The sequence below is a fragment of the Vicugna pacos genome, chromosome 33, assembly GCF_048564905.1.
Source record: "Vicugna pacos chromosome 33, VicPac4, whole genome shotgun sequence".
NCBI lineage: Eukaryota > Metazoa > Chordata > Mammalia > Artiodactyla > Camelidae > Vicugna > Vicugna pacos.
Genome location: NC_133019.1, coordinates 7,060,190 through 7,077,393, shown reverse-complemented (window position 1 = coordinate 7,077,393; position 17,204 = coordinate 7,060,190). Strand labels below are relative to the sequence as shown.

The window sequence follows — 17,204 nt, the reverse complement described above, 5'->3', positions numbered from 1 at the left end:
AAGGTAGACAGAACGAAGTCCCTCCACTTATTTATCCCCATGTCTTTGCTGCCTCCCATCCCTCCTCAGGCCGGCTCTGATCCTTTAATTCCCGGGACTACATCTTGTTCGCTGTGAAATTTAATTTAACCGTCCCTTCCCCCTCCACCCCCTCGAATCCCCCGCCAGTCGGTCCAAGGCGCCTCTGCGCCCTCTGGCGGCTGCAACTCCCTTACAGAAGGGCACGCACCTGTTCTGGCTTCTCTGTCCGGCAGCCAAAATAAAGATGCTTCAAACGTCCGGGCACAGCTCAACAACCGGGCAAAGGTCACCGAGGACAGAAAACTAACAATGAATCCCTGGCGCTGCCTTCTCTGAGTGGCAGTTGTCTGGGAAGAAAAGCAGCCAGGCTTCCTGGATTCCATTTACTTTACAAGGTTCTGCTCTAACACTGTGTGTGATCCTTGAGCCCGGGCTGCCCAAGATCCGTTTCTACGCAGCGCCCCACAGACCCTCTCAGCTGCTTCTTCCTAGTGTGGCCTCCCTGGCTACTCTTTAAATACTTGCCATGCCGTGGCTTTGAGAAATGCTTATGCAAACACTAGACTGCTCATGCAACCCCTGGAATCTAACACTTGGCAGCTCAGTGACAGCAAAGGCAACAGTTTTAGGTAACTGCCAGTCTCATACCCTTATAGAGGGACCTATAAACTTGGAATTGTCGAGTAAATTGTGTGTGTATGGGGAGAAGGTGCTGTTGATTTGGTTTTTCTATTCCATCAGTCAACTTTTTAAAAACTATGCTTTAGTTTTTATTGCAAACCACCTCTTTAAATATCCCTCCTTTGTTTCCAGATCAGGGCTAGATAATCTCGTATCAATATAACTCCTTCCAAGAAAGGCAATGCAAAGCTCTTGGTTGCATCCCAGTAACACCAAAGCATCCGATTACAGAGGCTGTGCTCATCCCTGTCAAGTGCTACACACGGCAGAGCCTCAACATTCACTCTCAGGAGCTAACTTTTCAGAATTTGCCTCCCAAGTAACCTACAACATCAGAAGTAAAGCTACAACCAAAGACTTGTAAGCAGTGACTCTCTCCATGTGACACAAGAGCAATCCCTTGGGTCAGGACACTTTCACTGCTCTTACCCAGTCAGAGAACTTTCTACACTATCACCTATTCCAGCCACTTTTTTTCTGCTTACCCTGAGGCGGTCAAGTGGTAGGAGTTAGCAGAGCAGCTCCATTACTTTCTGAAAGTTTTTGCCGAGATGCATTTTAGGGTGAACATTGCTCTCTGCCCTTGTGTGAAGTGGGAATGTTAGCACAGATAATCTGTGAGTGACCTGGGAATGGCTTTCACAAACATGCTGCGTGCAAAAGCCAAGTTCATAGTTTCATATATTAAGAGAGACTTGCAGGTTACGAGCGTTTCTCCCAATCATACTGTACAGTATTTTCTAATTTCTAATTTGAATATAGTGTCTCCATCCCCCTTGAATCAGTTATAAGGCTTCATTAAGGTCTAAATAGTCCACTTTTTGTTTTTAGGAATGCTCCTATCATTACTGGACACCCTGCTGTCCTCTTTTCTAGATTGTTCTGGCCAAAGAGAGTGAATATTCTGCACCCGCAAGGTACTTTCTTTCCAAGTCTCCATTTCCCAGTGCTCAGCTTTGTCCTCTTGCCCCTACCCTCACCATCCCAAGCCACGTGGCGAAAACACACACTGGTCAGTCTTTGCCATATTCCCCATGCTGCCTGCTCAGAGTGGTCTAACGATGCCCATCCTCGGTAATGTTAGGTAGCTCTCACACATGCTCACTGAACACTCCCAAAATGTGCTGCCCCTGCTAAGTAACTCACAGCAGTGAGAAGTGGGACAGAGGGAAAAGTGAATGAAGCACAATGTGAGTTTTAGGGCTGGTCAGAGGCAAAGTTTGGGGGATGCCATGTACTACTGCTGGTGATAATGCTTTTTTCCTGCAGCACTTAGCACTAATACTGTGAGGTTATTGCCACAAAATGGTCAATGGGGCCTCAGCTTTTAGGACTTCAATTCCAAGTTCCAAAGAAGAGCAAACACAAGAATCTCCTAAGGCCCATACTTACTGTGCCCAGGGAGAGGAGGTGCTACCCTCACACATTCCAGAATATTTATACTCTCCTAGTAGCTCACATCAGGAAACAGACAACTCCATAAACCCAGGCTCAGACGACATTATTAAAAGTCATTCCATTGACTATAAGCTCTCTAGCCATTAGAAAAATAAATAAGCATCGAACAACCAAGGAGTATCAGAATGAGAAAAAAAATCATTGATTTAAGACCATTTGGGTAGTGGGAAAGAAAAATAACATTGTTTGAATCAATATGCAGTTTTACTTTCCACAGTATAGAAAAATAGGGAGAATTATAGCTCTTAGCTGGATTTGCAGTCCATTTAAAGTAGCGCACCTGAGAGATGTTGGGGGAATCATTAAAGATAAATAAATAACCAGTCTAACAAGTCCCTGCCATGAGACCAAAGTGACCCTTGACTACCTTACTAGTAAGCTAGTTCTTAGCCAAGAGTACTAACCTCTCAGTGGAGTAGTGCTTGTTGACCCACAGAAATCTCGGAACGATCTAAACGTGATAGTTACCTTCCCAATGGACTGATACCTTAAAATTCCCTGTCCTCTGGATCACTGACAAATTCTGTTTGGATGTTTCTATTAGATCTCCTCTCCTTTTTTGTAGGCAGTATGGTGGCATCAATTCCCCCCTTGTACCCCTGGGAGAGCTGCCCCTGATTACTGAGTGTCAAGATGAGGGATGAAAGTCTCTCACAAATGTATGTACTTAGAGCCCAAAGGAATATCATTTTGTAGCTTTTGAAAAAGTAATGCCAAACGAAATGTCCAATGGCCCTTGGCACTCTGGCAAGAAATAATGACACTGGTCAGCGGGGACTGTGTAGAGGGTGAGAGGAAGTGGAGCTGTCATGCTCTGTTTGTTCTGTTCATTCCTAGCAGGGAAGTCGGAGCACAGCCAGTGCGCCCACGCTGCTACAGAAAGCCCAACTAGTACGCCACGAGGCCAGGAATTACTTTAATATTTTTTTCCTTAAAAAAGTTTAAATGGCAACACAATCATAAAGTTGGTACATCACAGAAACAAAGGTCTTTGCAGGCAACACTGATTGGGAATAGTAAAACACTTGGCTGGTGAAAAAAATGAAACTCTAAATTATATACAATAGTAGCTAAGGGTAATATTGAAAAACAGTCTATTTACTGTGACTCGGGATTTAACTTGCCATTATCTATTGCTTATTTATTCAAGGTTGTAAATAATACTTATATAGAGACATAGAGATGTGTAAAAATGAAACATCGTGAAAAAAATACAATTTTTCAATTTCATATGAAACTCAAAGTATAAGTTTTGTCCAATATGGAATGTACCTAACATTTGTTTACATTAGGGCTCTAAAATCCATTTAAAAATTGCTTTGTTTGTTTGTTTTTTAAAAAAGAAACAACTGCCCACCATGCAAGTCCGCTGTGTAGCTTGCTTGCTCAAAATGAGCATTTTCAGGTGAGGTCTGTTTCTTCTGCCCAAAGTCTGCTATGATTCCTTAGTTGTACTGGCCCGATCGTGGAAAGAGTTTCCATGAAGAGTCTGATGGCAGCATCTGGATGAGGGACAGTCTGGATAATGGGAAGTGAGAAGAGAGGTAAGAGCCCAAATCCTTATGAAGGACGACATTCAGTTGTTAAATTTTAAGGGGTATCCAATGGCTTTTTCCAGGCACTCAACCAAAGAGCCAGCAGAAAGAAAATCCCTCTCTACTTCTACAAATTTGATATAGATGGATTTGGGGGAAACTCCAGGATCCACAATACAGTTCTGAGACAAAAACCCATTAATACCAACCCAATCTTTGCTGAAGGTTTTGGTATTTGCTTGGAAATGTAAAAATAAGCATTGCTGCAGAGTCCTGACCTCAGCAATCCCGAGGTAGCAATAGATAATTCGGGTGGGCTCTATTTCCACCTGTAGTGAGGCTTGTGCTGAAAGGGTTTCCAAGTCAACCCGGCCCTCCTTTCCTGGGTCCAGGGGACGTCGCTCCATGTGGGGTGAGGAGGGCCTCTCAATACACTCTTCGTAGCCAATGGCATAGAGGCCTGGGCTTTTGGGAATGCCTCCTGGCAATAAATACTGAACAACGTTCCCACCAGTTGGTTTGGAGTGGGCAATGGGTATCCAGTCAATTTCCATGTGCAGCTCCAGGCACCTTGCTTCACTAATAGTGATCTCTAAAAATTTGTAGTAAACATTTTTCCAGTTCATTTTCTGCACTCGGGTCATGATGATCCGTCCCTCGGGCTTCTCAGAATTGAAGTACTCCCGGAGGCGCTTGCCAAGGGGCACCTGGGAGCTGATCTCAGCATAATGGTAACGGATATCCTCTTTCCAACGGGTGTTATAACCAATTCCGAAAATGGCCAGTTTATTAGAAAGATGAAGTCTTGAAAAGTCTGTCCAGCTCTGAAAGAGTTCCCATTTCAACTGTACTGATTCCAAAATCTGTACAATATTCTGCATGATGTCTCTTTTCCTAGAAAGAGAAATAAAAGATACCTCAGGTGTCTAGATGAGCACTGTCCAACAGAACATTCTGCAGTGGTGGAAATGTTCTTTATCTGTGCTGTCCAATACGTTAGCCATTGGCACTTAAAATGTGGCTAGTGTGAGTGAGGTATTAAAATTTCAATTTATTTAAAATTACATTTAAATAGCCGCAGGTGACTAGTGGCTACCATATCAGACAGTGCAAGTCTAGATAATCATAGTATCAAAATCTGAGAAATGCTCACCCCAGGAAGCTTCTAGGAACTAATGATAAATTGCTTTCTATTATTTCTATAGTCTGGCCGTATTACACTTAGTAACTATTGACATATAAGATCCTAAGATTTCAGAAACACAAGGGTCATGAATTTTTTTAAGTGGCTATTATAATGCATATGATGGCCTTCAGATCTAAGTACCAAAAGCAGGTGAAGGACGCCGTATTCAGAAAGGTAACCAGTATCAGTTAAAAAAATGAACAGATTAATTTCTAATCTGGAAATTCTGAAAGTTCAGTAATTTTGGCCTATATGTGCTTGCCATAGGGAAATATACAACCAGTTAAGACTCATGAGCTGATACAAAATTATGAAAAAAATGACATTTTCTTCTATTTGTCTGAAATACAGTACTACTCCCCCTCCCCACAAAAAACTGTCAGTTTAGCACAGAATTAAGATCTGAGACTTCAGCTGGAAAGTCCATATTGACCTTTGGTTTTAAGAGAGAAAAATTCCAAATAATGAATTGAGATTGTTCTAAAAACTATTTTATAAAGGGAAGCAAAAATATAGAAATAATTTCAGTTTTGACAATTTTGTTTCTCAGGTAGGGCAAAATTTTGGTATTGGAAGATTGGAGTTTGTTAAATATTAACTTAGTAACAATTACACTCTACATCAATCACGGTTTATGCTACAAAAAAACTACCACATATACGATCAAACACAGGCAAGAAAAGAGGATGTAATGGTTGTTTGCTAACAGCTTCTTGGAAGGAGTCAGATCCTTGAAGCTTTCCCGTTAAATTCTCATACCTTCTAGGAGAGCTTTCGGAACAAACTGGGGAATCTTTCATTCAAACTGGGGAAACAGTCATTCTCCGTCTGTCCTCTTACTCTCCTTGACTTACTCTTTGAGACGACAAAGAGCTACTCTTTTGTTATCAGCTGCTTCTTGAGCCAAAGACTGCCCTGGACTTATCCTCCACACTTTAGTTTGCCTTGAAAGCTACTCAAGGATCTGAGTGGCCATCTAGATGAAATCATTGCATTTCTGGCGAACTGTTTCTCTTCTCAGAGTACACAAAGGCACTCGATCACCTCTCTAATATTGAGATTGTGGTGCTTATGAGGCTAAGACATAGGACTGTGTTTCTGCACCAGTCAATGCTTTAAACAAAAATTATGTTTCACAGCCACCATCCTTCCTTGTCCTCTTTTAAAATATTTTACTGATCTCAAGGAGGACTAAGCTAAGGAGTTGGGATGGAGGGCAGAGGTCTGTATCTGCTTTGCTAACTGCTGTATCCCAATGCCTGACATACAGCAGATACTTGATAAATCAGTGGTGACCCTTCTTCACTGGTGAAGGACAGGACATATCAGCTAGTTCAGGCTAATCCCACCTACACCTAGAGTAAAAAAAATCCAATGCCCACATGAAGTGTTTATTCAGCATTGTCATTGCCCTAAATCATCCGTAAGGAGCAGGTATGAGGAATCTGTTGCACTGGAAAATAAATCACCTGTTAGGAACCTCTCACCCTGTGAGCTGAAACCTGGAGCAGAGGCAGCCAGGCTAGACATTTCTGCAGAGCCTGTCAGCTTTCTGCCCCACTGATCTGATCTCAGCCTGACACTCTGTGGGCTCAAGTCTCGGACTGGCTTCTTGAAGCTCTGGAGCACAGTGAGAACCGGCCCTGTTATTCAAACAGTTCCTGTTGCAGTTCCTGATTTCTGAAGTTCCAACCATGGGGAACGTTCAGGGGGTCTGAAACTGGGGACGCCAGTTCTGTGAGGTCTGAGTTCACCCCCAGTTACATCAGCTGAGCCTCCCCTGTAGTTCCTAAGAGCTTGCTTTTTGATTCCCAAAATGGAATACTCTAAGGGATTTAAGTGTCCCTCCGCCCCTCCTATCATTTCACCTAACCCCAGACAAACTCAGGGCCTTGCGAGTCATCTTTGTATTGTACTTACACATCCAAACATCCACACCCACACACAGGCAAATACCATAAACAAGCTTATTTTCATGTAATGCATTTACTTCTTGTTGTATACAAAATCCTCAGCGCTTTAGGTTAACCACTGGAACACTCAGGCTAAGAAGGTGAGAAAGATCAACTAGCCCTGCCTCCTCAGTGGCGGCCGTGACTTTCGCGGCATGTCTAACAGCAGCAGTCACTCTCTGGGTCTCCCCATTAGACTCAGGGAAGTGCACTCTGTAGAAGATGGAACATCTACTTACTGCGCTTCTTCAGAAGACTCCTGTTTTATTTTTAACGTTCTCTTTGTGACAGGTATTTCATCTGAAAAACAGAGTTTTGGGAACACATTATATTTTCCTCAGTGGTGGCATATATTTATGTAGATAAGATGTATTAGGTAGATATGCTTACTTTTTGTTCCATACTTTCCAATGTGAGAACTTAATTCGAGTGTCAAACACTATCCAATGCAAGATTTATAAGTATAACTCTTATTTAATGAGATGCGTACATTTATATGCAAGATCAGAAACCAGTTCTACAAGTATAAAAATCTTCAAGGTCACCAGTGGATTTCCAGCTAGGAGCTTAAAGCTTAATTTCACTGCAAACATGATTTTTTAAGGAACGAGAATGAAAATAACTCTGTTCTACTTAGATTTTCTAGGTAGGTTTTGCAGAGCAGTTATTCCCCCAGTATCAGGATCAATATACTCTGTATGTTATTTTTTTCCAAAGGTTTGGGTGACTTAACTCTCTCCAGTAAAATCGGAGTTATAGGTTGCCACAGTAATTTAGACCTCATTCCACATTGAAATTAAGAGGGAGTGATCACTTAGCATCTGCTCTTTTTATTCTTCCAATCACTAAGTCTCTTTCTTACATTGTGTTAGTGTTACAGTTCTATAGCTTCTTTCTTTGTTCCCTCTCTTCCAATATTTGAGATTTTTTTTATTTAGAAATAGCATTCATAAGAAATATTAGCATTCAACCCTTTTTCTTTTGAATTAGCATTTCTCTGTCATCAGGACGTCTGTAAAACAGTGCCTATAGACTTCTACCTTCAGCTAGGGAGGCACATTTACAGTGCCGATCCCAGTTCTGTTTCCTCAGGGGCTGCCTGAGCACCTCGCTGTGGAGGAAGGACGTTTGCTCGTGAGCCCTCACTGCACCACTTGCTGCTAATGCACAGTGGCCGCAGCAAAATCCTGCTTAGTACTTTCAAACTATGAAAACGAAAATTGGAGCATTTACTGCAAGAAGAAACAAAAAACAACTACATATACCTTCTTAATTAGGCCACATAAGTTTAGACTTGATGGCCAGGAGTGTTATTTTCCATTTTTAATGTGAAGACTGTGAATAAATCATTCCAGCTACTGTTGGGATGGGATCCTAATTTATGAAGTTTGAAGGAGTAGGATCCCTGGTAAAGTTCAAATATCAGCTCCTTTCAAACCCAGGCTTCCCTCCATTTACTCCTCAGACTGGCGCCTGGGAAGGGACCTTTTCCAGATCACAAACAGAAAAAAAAAAAAAAAACTGGGGATAAAGGAAAGGGAAGACAGTTATATCCATCGCGGTTGAGCCAAGAGCCAATATTCTCGGCAGTCGTTTTAGAACTAGGAGGTGCAGGATATTTTAAATTGCATAGGATTCTATCTGTCACTGAGCTTCGCTGTGTAGCTCAGAATTAAGAATTTGGGAATTTGTCTTTAGGAACTTTGTGGGGCCCAAATTACCAAGCACTAGCTGGCACTTTAAGATTAAACCAAGGATGCCCAAATTGCCCCAAATAAACTGGCTTTATGCGTTGTGCTGTCAGTGGGAATTGTACAACAAGGTATTACAGACATTAAGAACCATATAAAGATATGTACACACACACACACACACACACATCATTGATGCTGGCTTTCTTACCCAATTCCTGATCTGTTGGATAGCCATGGAGATCCTGACTGTGGTTTCCCCAGTCCTCCTGTGAATACTCCTCCATAGTGCTGCCATCTGACTCCAGCTCCTGGTACAAGCCACTACTGTTAATAAGTACAGGCTGGCAGGGCTGAGCATCCCATCCTCCCTGACCAAACACCTGTTCCAACTGTTCAAATGTGTAACTGCTCTTTCTTTTCCCAACACCATGTTCTTTCACCCGACTGTAACACCTGCGAAGGGTCTAAGACACAAAGTCTTTTGTTATTCCTTTAAAGCTGTACTTCCTCTTCCAGGTACGGACCACAGATATTAATTACTATTAGACAGACACAGACAGACAAACACAGACACATTGTTACAGGAATGCTAGATTTCAAATTCATTATTATATTAGAAAAAAATACTAATTTAGCATTTAATCAAACATGTTATAATTCAAACAATTATTTTGCAATTAATTATCCATTAAACAAGAAACATTACAACATTATTGCATGTATCCCATACACATATTTTTATACCCCCACCCCCATTTTAAAAGAAAAAGAAAAAAAAAAAAAACAAGAAATACCAGCCAGCCAATAGGATGCACACCTGCCACAGAAAAGAAAGAGCTGCTATTGTGCCCAGAATTTGGAAAAAGTGAGGGGAGGGAGGACAGAAAGAAGAATTTCCCAAAGCAAAGAATAACCTTCCTTACTCTTGATTAAGAAAGAATACAGGGTGAAAACAATTGCCTAAATGAATGAGCTAGTAAAACGTATTATTAACATAGTCCGTATTCCTTACTAACCCACTTTATCTTTGGGGAAGTTGCTAAAATTTAAAAGAGATTTCATATCAATCATGCCACAGATTCCCAGTCTCCAACATCAATTATCCAGAAACAGCACCTATGCCTAGAAATTAACCAGTAATAATACTAGTCTGTTCTACCAACTCAGACTGCCAGCCAAACAAATCAAGAAGCCAATGATTTCTTTTTGGGGCGGGGGGAAGTGAGGTGGAAGGGTGTTATTTCACTTCTTTTTCTGCCATATGGCACACAGCAAATAAATATTATTATGCACGTCCACAGATAAAACCTGGATAATGTTATTATCTTGCACAAGCCTTCAATTTGCTTCATGGTGTTCTAATTAATGCACATTTCCGATTATTAGTCCAGTTTCCTTAGTTTAATGGTACATCTCATGCTATCTGACATGATTGTTCAAGAGATAAATCAAGGACTTGGTCCCAGTCCTTGCACCTTAGTTCCAAATTTAGCTTAGTTACATTCAGTCTCTAACCCACCTCTGCCTCCTTCTGTTCCTTCGAATCTCCTTTCTACTTTAGTGGGTTTGACTCTGAGAATTTTCATGACAGACAAGACCCTTTTTCTCTGGTGGCTCCCAAATACTTTCTAACCCAGCTGTGCCAAAGCACTTCACCTCAGACTTCATTTATACACATTAGCCAGACTATAAATTTCTCCTGAAATTGAGATTACTTTCCATAAGCCAATATATCATCTAGTCTCACCAAACGAACACACCTCTGAATAATCTTTCCAGAGCCTCTGCAAAAGCTCAGTATCACAGCTGCAAGCTACTGGAAGACACGCCGTCAAATACTTTGCAGATCTGTCCCTTGAGGCCAGAAATCCCGACGGGCAAAAGGAATAATAAAAGCATGACACATACGACGATCTTCCTCGGACACAAGCAGAGCAGCGCTTAGAGCCACTCCATCCTAAAACCAGCCAGCCTGTGCCCTGCATAAGCACCTGCCTCATTCTCCCTTTCTGGAGACCTCTTCTGGTGCCTCAAATGATGCCTTAAAAAAAGTTGAGGTTTCTGATAATATACTCTTTAAGAGTTCCTTCTTTCTCTTGGTAAAGGATAGTCACAAGTATGTAACACACAACTTTCTAGAACAAATCAGAAATGAACTTGGGAAACGTGTCCTGAACAACTCTTTCAATGGAAGGAGACAAATGCCTGCAGCAGAACTAATTGGACTTTCTACACACTCCCCTTTCCTGATGCCCTCTGCCCTCCTTGCAGGGATTGGAATTTGAATTGCAAACATCTCCTGCCAATTTATTTTTATCTCACAATGTCTAGTTTCTGCCTCCAAGAACACCCCAACCACTCTTTTCAACTCCTCCAAGGACCGTAAATGGAGAGTCCCAGCCATGTGCCTTTCACCCTTCCAAGGCCATAAATGGAGATGGAAACCATGCCGCCGCTCACTACTTACTGCCTAGAGAAAGGCATTCAAGACACAAAAGAGCCCAACTGGAGCTGTCACTGAGGGTTATTTCAGAAGTCAAGGAATAAAACTAGCATTCCTTTGAAGGAATTATCAGGATTGTGACATGGGCATAAGCAAAGCCACCAACCTTTGACCATGTACGTGGTGGAAAACCACAGAAAAGATTTACTTTCTTTGAAACTACCAAATTGAGCTTAAAATGTCACTTAGCGGATGTAATTATGACTAAGGAAACTACCAATATCTAAGGGTTTCAGAAATGGAAGAACAGTGGGATGAGATATTTTATATTTCATCAAAAAAGCCTAACAGACCTTGCCACCTCTTATTTTAGTGTACTTTTGATCTACACGTTAATAGTGTAATAGGCTGATATGTAAAATATCTATTAGGGGGTCTGAATGAGAAATGTTCTGGTAACTCCTAAATCCATGTGATAGGAATCTGAAGTATTAAAATAATGTTTAAAAAGATTTCCAAATTGATTTTAACTCTCTCAAGGCATAAATATATAAGAGGTACTTTCTGGGTTCAGTGAAGACCACACAGATCCAAGGAGAGGCTGTTTAAATAGCACAAGTCAACTAAGATAGAAAAAAGAGTAAGAACTTACACACCAGCTTGACTGCTACTGTAAGAAAGACTAGGATTTAGTTAAACTAGAGGGACTTGGACATATGGAGACTTTTCAATTCTTATTATCTGTAATAAAGCAGAAGAGGTTACACTTCCCACACACTAAATGATTAACCAAAGCATACCGTTATGTGATTGTTGTATCTACGTGAACAGTCCTAAATAAGCCGACTACATACCTACTGTAAATCTGAGATTCACATAATGATCTGGAATCTAGGAAAAATGGAGTCTCGCCTCCCATATTAGACGCTATACCAAACCCAACAAGAACCTCAGTGCAGCTTACTTGGAGAACCGTCTCCTGTTCAACACAAAAACTTTGATTTCTTTCCTCCTTCATTCACCTCACTCATTTTAGAAATGTACAGTCACTTAGCTCTAGCAGTTTTTTAAAAATTAAGATCTCAGTGGGGAAAGAATCTGCTAAAGATTATGAGACTACACTATTGACAATTAAGAAGAGTAACGCTTCCCTTGCTGTTGGAAATGTCCGCGGTAAATCGGGATCCCTGTCTCCGCCCTGGGGCGAGAGCTGTGAGATAACACGACCTCCTGAGTGAAGCCACAGCCACAGAGGCCAGGGGGAGTCAAGAAAGAACTAAAGCACAGGAAACAACCTGATGAGGTGGTCAAATCAGAGGAGGTCAAAGGTATTTGATTTGGAAGAAATGCCAAGTGAACTTCTGGTAAACCCACTGTGCCAGGCATTAAATGGCTACAAAAGGAAAAGACGTGGAAGATGTCCCATCACCAAAGCAGGGAGAAAAATAAGATGGCTGACAACTGACAATTTATAGACAGAGGGAGAGTTCTGCCAAAGTTTAAGATTACAGTGAAAGGAAATGAGAGAATAAAGATGACATTCATTGTGGATGGATGTAAGGGGAGTCTGGGGGTGGGGGGGGCAGGTAAACAAAGGAAGGAGTTTTAGATTGGCAGGATTGGGGGTTTAACGGCAGCAATGCAGAGAGAGACCCAGGGTTACAGGACACGTAACATTAAATACAGTGCACAATGCAGCTATCTTGCCAAAGTAAGTAAATCCAGTATTGGGTTGTATAAGCAGAGGAATCACATGTAAGCTATGAAGGTGGCTCTTCCTCTCTATTCAGCACCGGTGAGGCCACAGCTGGAGCACAGCATTCAGTTCTGGGCATCGAACCAGCTACAAGAGAGGGAAATTGTAGAGTTCAGAAAAGGGCAAATAAAATAATGAAAGGCTTGGAAAATAAGATCTATAAGTAGGGCCAGTGGTTTCATCAAAGCCCTTCCTGACATCATATCAGCTACTCTGGGGGTAAAAATAAGGTTTCTTTTGTTTCCGTGTCCTCCAATCCCTCCTTTGACTTTCAGGAGGTGGGAAGAACAGAATTCTTCCCTGGTATGGCCAAGTAGGAAGCAAGCTAAATAAATCTTATGGGCATACGACACCCAATTCGGCTACTGGCTCAATTATTTTCTCAAAATTTGCCCCGTTTCATACAATCATAAAATCATCGCCATGACAAACCACTGTTCTAACAGAACTGACCATGCGTGGAACAGGATATATAACAAGGAGGAATAGAAATAAGGCGTAACCGCCATATAAATGTTTAGAAAACACTGGCCTGATCAGTGTAAGATGTCAGATGAAAAACAGTCAAACTGCAGGGGGGACAGCTTAGTTATAATAGCAGGAAACAATGTTATAAGAAAAAACAAGCAGTGAAACAGATTTTCAAATATAGCTGCTAAACTGGCCACACTCAAAATGGATTACATAGTTTATCTTAACCCACTGCTAACTAAATGTGATCAATTTAAGATTATTTAACCCAAAAGATTAAATAAAGAGTACACTTATTTGCAAACAAAGGCTTTAAAAAATCATGTTATATTCCACAAGAGGCAGTGGAAATTACACTGGGAGCAAACCTCCAGTAGAACTTTACTATCTGCTTTCTTAGGTTTTCTGTACATCAAAATCTGGCGAAGTGACTTGCCAATCACCTAATCCTTCAAAACCACCAACCAAAAACCCCAACAAAACAAAACCAAAAGTAAAAGCACAGCACTGCTCTCACACTCCCCGGTTCTTAGTGCTACAGAGGTTTTGGCAAATGAGAAATCTTTTTATTCTTACGAGTCCCTTTTCCTTTTCCTCTCCCTCTCCAGAGCAGAGGTTCTTAACTTTTCGGGGTCCTGGATCCCCTCCCCGGAAGCACACACATACAAAACTGTTCTGTACAGTGTTGAGGGAACATGGACTATCTGAAGAGCTCATACAAGAACCTCGGGTTAAGAAACTCTGCTCTCTGCCATGGGGTTGTTTCTTCTACTAAAGAATATAGTTAAGTATTAGTAAGAAACCCTAAAATAAGGTAGACTTAGCCTGTGTCTTAGGTTTTACAAGAGAGTCTGAAGACTGGGACCAGTTCAAGTACAATTTCCCCAGTTTCTTCAATATGCTGCTCATTTAGATAAAGCAGCATTAATATTTCCTTTAAGAGGTAAATTAGTGAAATTCCCCTGCTTCTTGAAAGCAGCAATTCCTATCAGTAAAAGCTTACAAGGATATCAATTTACTCTTCACAAAAATATAGCACTTTTTTTCTACCTGGAGGGGAAGAAATCTTTTCCTGAAGTAGCAATTAAGCAGCAACAAATGATTCATGACTTACGCTGATGATCTGTTCCAATTGCATCACATAGTACTTGGTCATTCACTATCTGATTAACTTATTAATATAGATGCTAGATAAATTACCTAGGGTAACAACTTAGAACAGGGAAATTCACACACCTAGAAACAAGTATAGTGAAGTCAGTCTTGACTACCTTCCTTGGTAGACAATGGCTAAGTTTTAACATCTCCCCATTTTAACACTGCCTGAAGACTAAAGGGACTCAAAGCAATAGGCAATGTCTACACTAACTCAGTCCTTAACCCAATGGGATCAAAGTCTGGTCTATTATTTCACTGAAACTGTTCGTATAATGGTCAGCAATGCCTTAATTACTAAGAACATGGTCCTCAAACTCTCTCCTTAACTCATCGGACCTTCCTGCAGCCCTGGATGCTGGTCATTACCTATCCGCATCACTATCCTTGCCAAACACCTCCTTTGTAAAACTTTCTGTGATATACTGATTGCCAGAGGGTGGGTGGAGCTGTCCAAGGCTCTGATGACATACCAGTTTCCAACTTCCAAAACACTATGGAAGTTTAAACTGGAAAAAAAAAAAAACTTCAGAGATCATCTAGCCCAACTTCCTCATTTAACAAAATGAGGAGCCAAGGCTCCAAGTCAAATATAAGTTTTCCTCCAAAAGGGACTTGGCATATAGAATTAGCAAATGCCACTCACAAAACGCTAACGTATCCTGAGAGCTATTCCACTAGATTACAAACTCCATGAGGTCGGGAGTATGTCTGCCTTGTTTGCTGTTTCTTGGAGTCCAGAATAGTGCCTATCACATAAGGATTGTTCAGTATATATTTATTAAGTAAATGAATTGAGGTAATTTTGTAGTAAATCACTAGCAAGAAGATCAAAATTTTCTTAGGAAAGAAAATCAGGAAACTCACTGTTTAACCACAATGGTGGGTTATATTTACAAAAATCAATAAACCTAAGGCTCCTAAAACCTGAAAAAAGCAGGAGCAGCAAAGGGTATAAAACATAGACACAGTTATAATTAAAAAAGCAAAGTAATTTCTTCGTAGCAAAGGAGGACTAACAGCGGAGGGCAAGGCTATTTTTAAATATCTACCACTCTTGTTACACTCTCCTTTGGGGGGCAGGGTTGGGGAGAGGGATCACCTGCCAAAAGGAGCTCTGTAACCCTGTCCACATTTTATTATTTCTTATGCCTTACCCGTTAAATAAGTAAAATATTCAAGAATATAAAGTAGCTCTGTCAGAGATAGAAAAGGAAAAAAGACTCAGTTGTTTCCCGGATTTTAACAGGGCCAAAAAGAAGAATGACTACCAGAAACCAAGAGCTCTTACCTCTCTGCAGTCTTTGTGGGGAACTGTCCAGGACTGAACTCTACCCGGCTGCACCATCCCGAATCTGGCTATCAACGATTCACTTTTGTGTCTATAACTGGTCAGTATGTCTTCACGAGGGAGAAATTCTTGCATAGAACAAATTATTCAGGAAATTCTTACTCAGTGAATATCAACCCCTGATTTTCTGGCTTCCTCCATGCTAGCAGGTGAGGGTCTTACCCAGGCAGATTATGAAGAAAAAGAAGCCCTCAGGGAAGACAATCCTAACTGTCAAAACCAAACAGCCTTCATTGCTCAAGGAACCATGCCCATGACCATAAAGCTTTTAACTCTATACTGAACGTAAATCATACAGACACTCATACAAAATCCCCCATGGGCAGCAATACTAGATAAGCCACACTTAGCATGCATGGTCATGTTTAATGGCTTCTTTGGGATACAAGAATCCTTCTAAACATGGAATCCTCAAGTGCTTCTCTAATAAAACAAGACAGTTCAAAAAATTAGATTATACTGAACTACTTAACTATTCAGACATAAGCATCAGACATAACACTATCTTTCTAGAACCTTCTCCCCACCTAAAAGAGAAAAAAAAAATCAGTTTGGTGAAGTACTGAGTCGGATTAGAGGTTATTTTCCTCTGACCTCCTACAACACCTCTGATGCTGCTACATTAGCATCTCTGTTGAATCTTTTTCTCAGTACTTCACACCCTAGGGCACCAACAAAAAGAAGTATTTGGATGCTATTAAAGAGCTTAAATTTTATTAGCATGTGATGAAATTGAAAAAAGACATTCAAGAGAAATATCTGTACTATACCTAGGATAGCAGGATCATTCATCTTTAAAAGCCTCCTGTGCAGACACACTGCATTATGCAATTTCATAATTAACAGTGTTTAAAAATTAAGCATGACACATGAACATGTGCACCCACACCCCCAAAATCCTCACATGGCTTTGTTACATGAGACTGCTTCCCAAACACAAAGACACTTTCTTCCACTCTTGCGACCAATGTTTATGCAGAGCAGACTTCCCTCTGAAATAGGCCACTTGATTGATCCCTCTCATATAGTGACCACTGATTCTCAGTTTTGCAGTCATTTTCCTACTAAAAACTACCATCTATGATGCAAAGATAACCTACAATACAGATTTTTTTTTCCATTAGTAAATTTTACTTATGTGGTTGTGAAAGAATTCGGACATCTAGATAAAGTCATCTAAAAAATAAGCTTATTAGAAATCCTCCATTAAGATATTGGGGTACAAGCATTAAGTGAAGTTTCAGTCAATTGTTAAAACCAGGTAAATATTAAATTACCTCACAAGATTGGGTTTTTTTTTTTCTTGCATTTGCCTAGTACAAACTACAGGTCATATACGCATGAAAAGGATACATCTTCATATCCTGACACATAACCTATGAAAAACTTGAAAATAAGCATGTTTTAAGTTTATGTACCTGTTCTTGGGCAACCTGAACTTACTGAGGAAGTTGTTAGAAACTCAGGTAATCATTAACACTTTTAATAGCTCATTTGGTAG

The 17,204-nt window shown here is 40.8% G+C and overlaps 1 protein-coding gene across 5 annotated transcripts in view; it reads right to left on the bottom strand.

Annotated features, from left to right (window-relative positions):
- Positions 1–3,062: 3,062 nt before the first annotated feature.
- The window catches only part of MSANTD2 (Myb/SANT DNA binding domain containing 2), a 28,293-nt gene continuing 14,151 nt past the window's right edge, over positions 3,063–17,204 (bottom strand). Inside the window, exons 2-5 of one of the 5 annotated variants that reach the window (XR_012066752.1) lie at positions 12,724–12,813; positions 8,736–8,991; positions 7,073–7,133; positions 3,063–4,589 (exon numbers count right to left, since the gene is read on the bottom strand). Coding sequence is in view for 4 of the 5 variants with exons in the window: in XM_072954155.1 (XP_072810256.1) it covers positions 3,737–4,589; positions 7,073–7,133; positions 8,736–8,991 (1,170 nt within the window). In the remaining variant the exon portion in view is untranslated. Of the gene's footprint in view, positions 4,590–7,072; positions 7,134–8,735; positions 8,992–12,645; positions 12,664–12,723; positions 12,814–17,204 lie in introns of those variants that run through there. The other 4 variants (XM_072954156.1, XM_072954155.1, XM_006209842.3 and 1 more) reach the window with 4 other exon arrangements.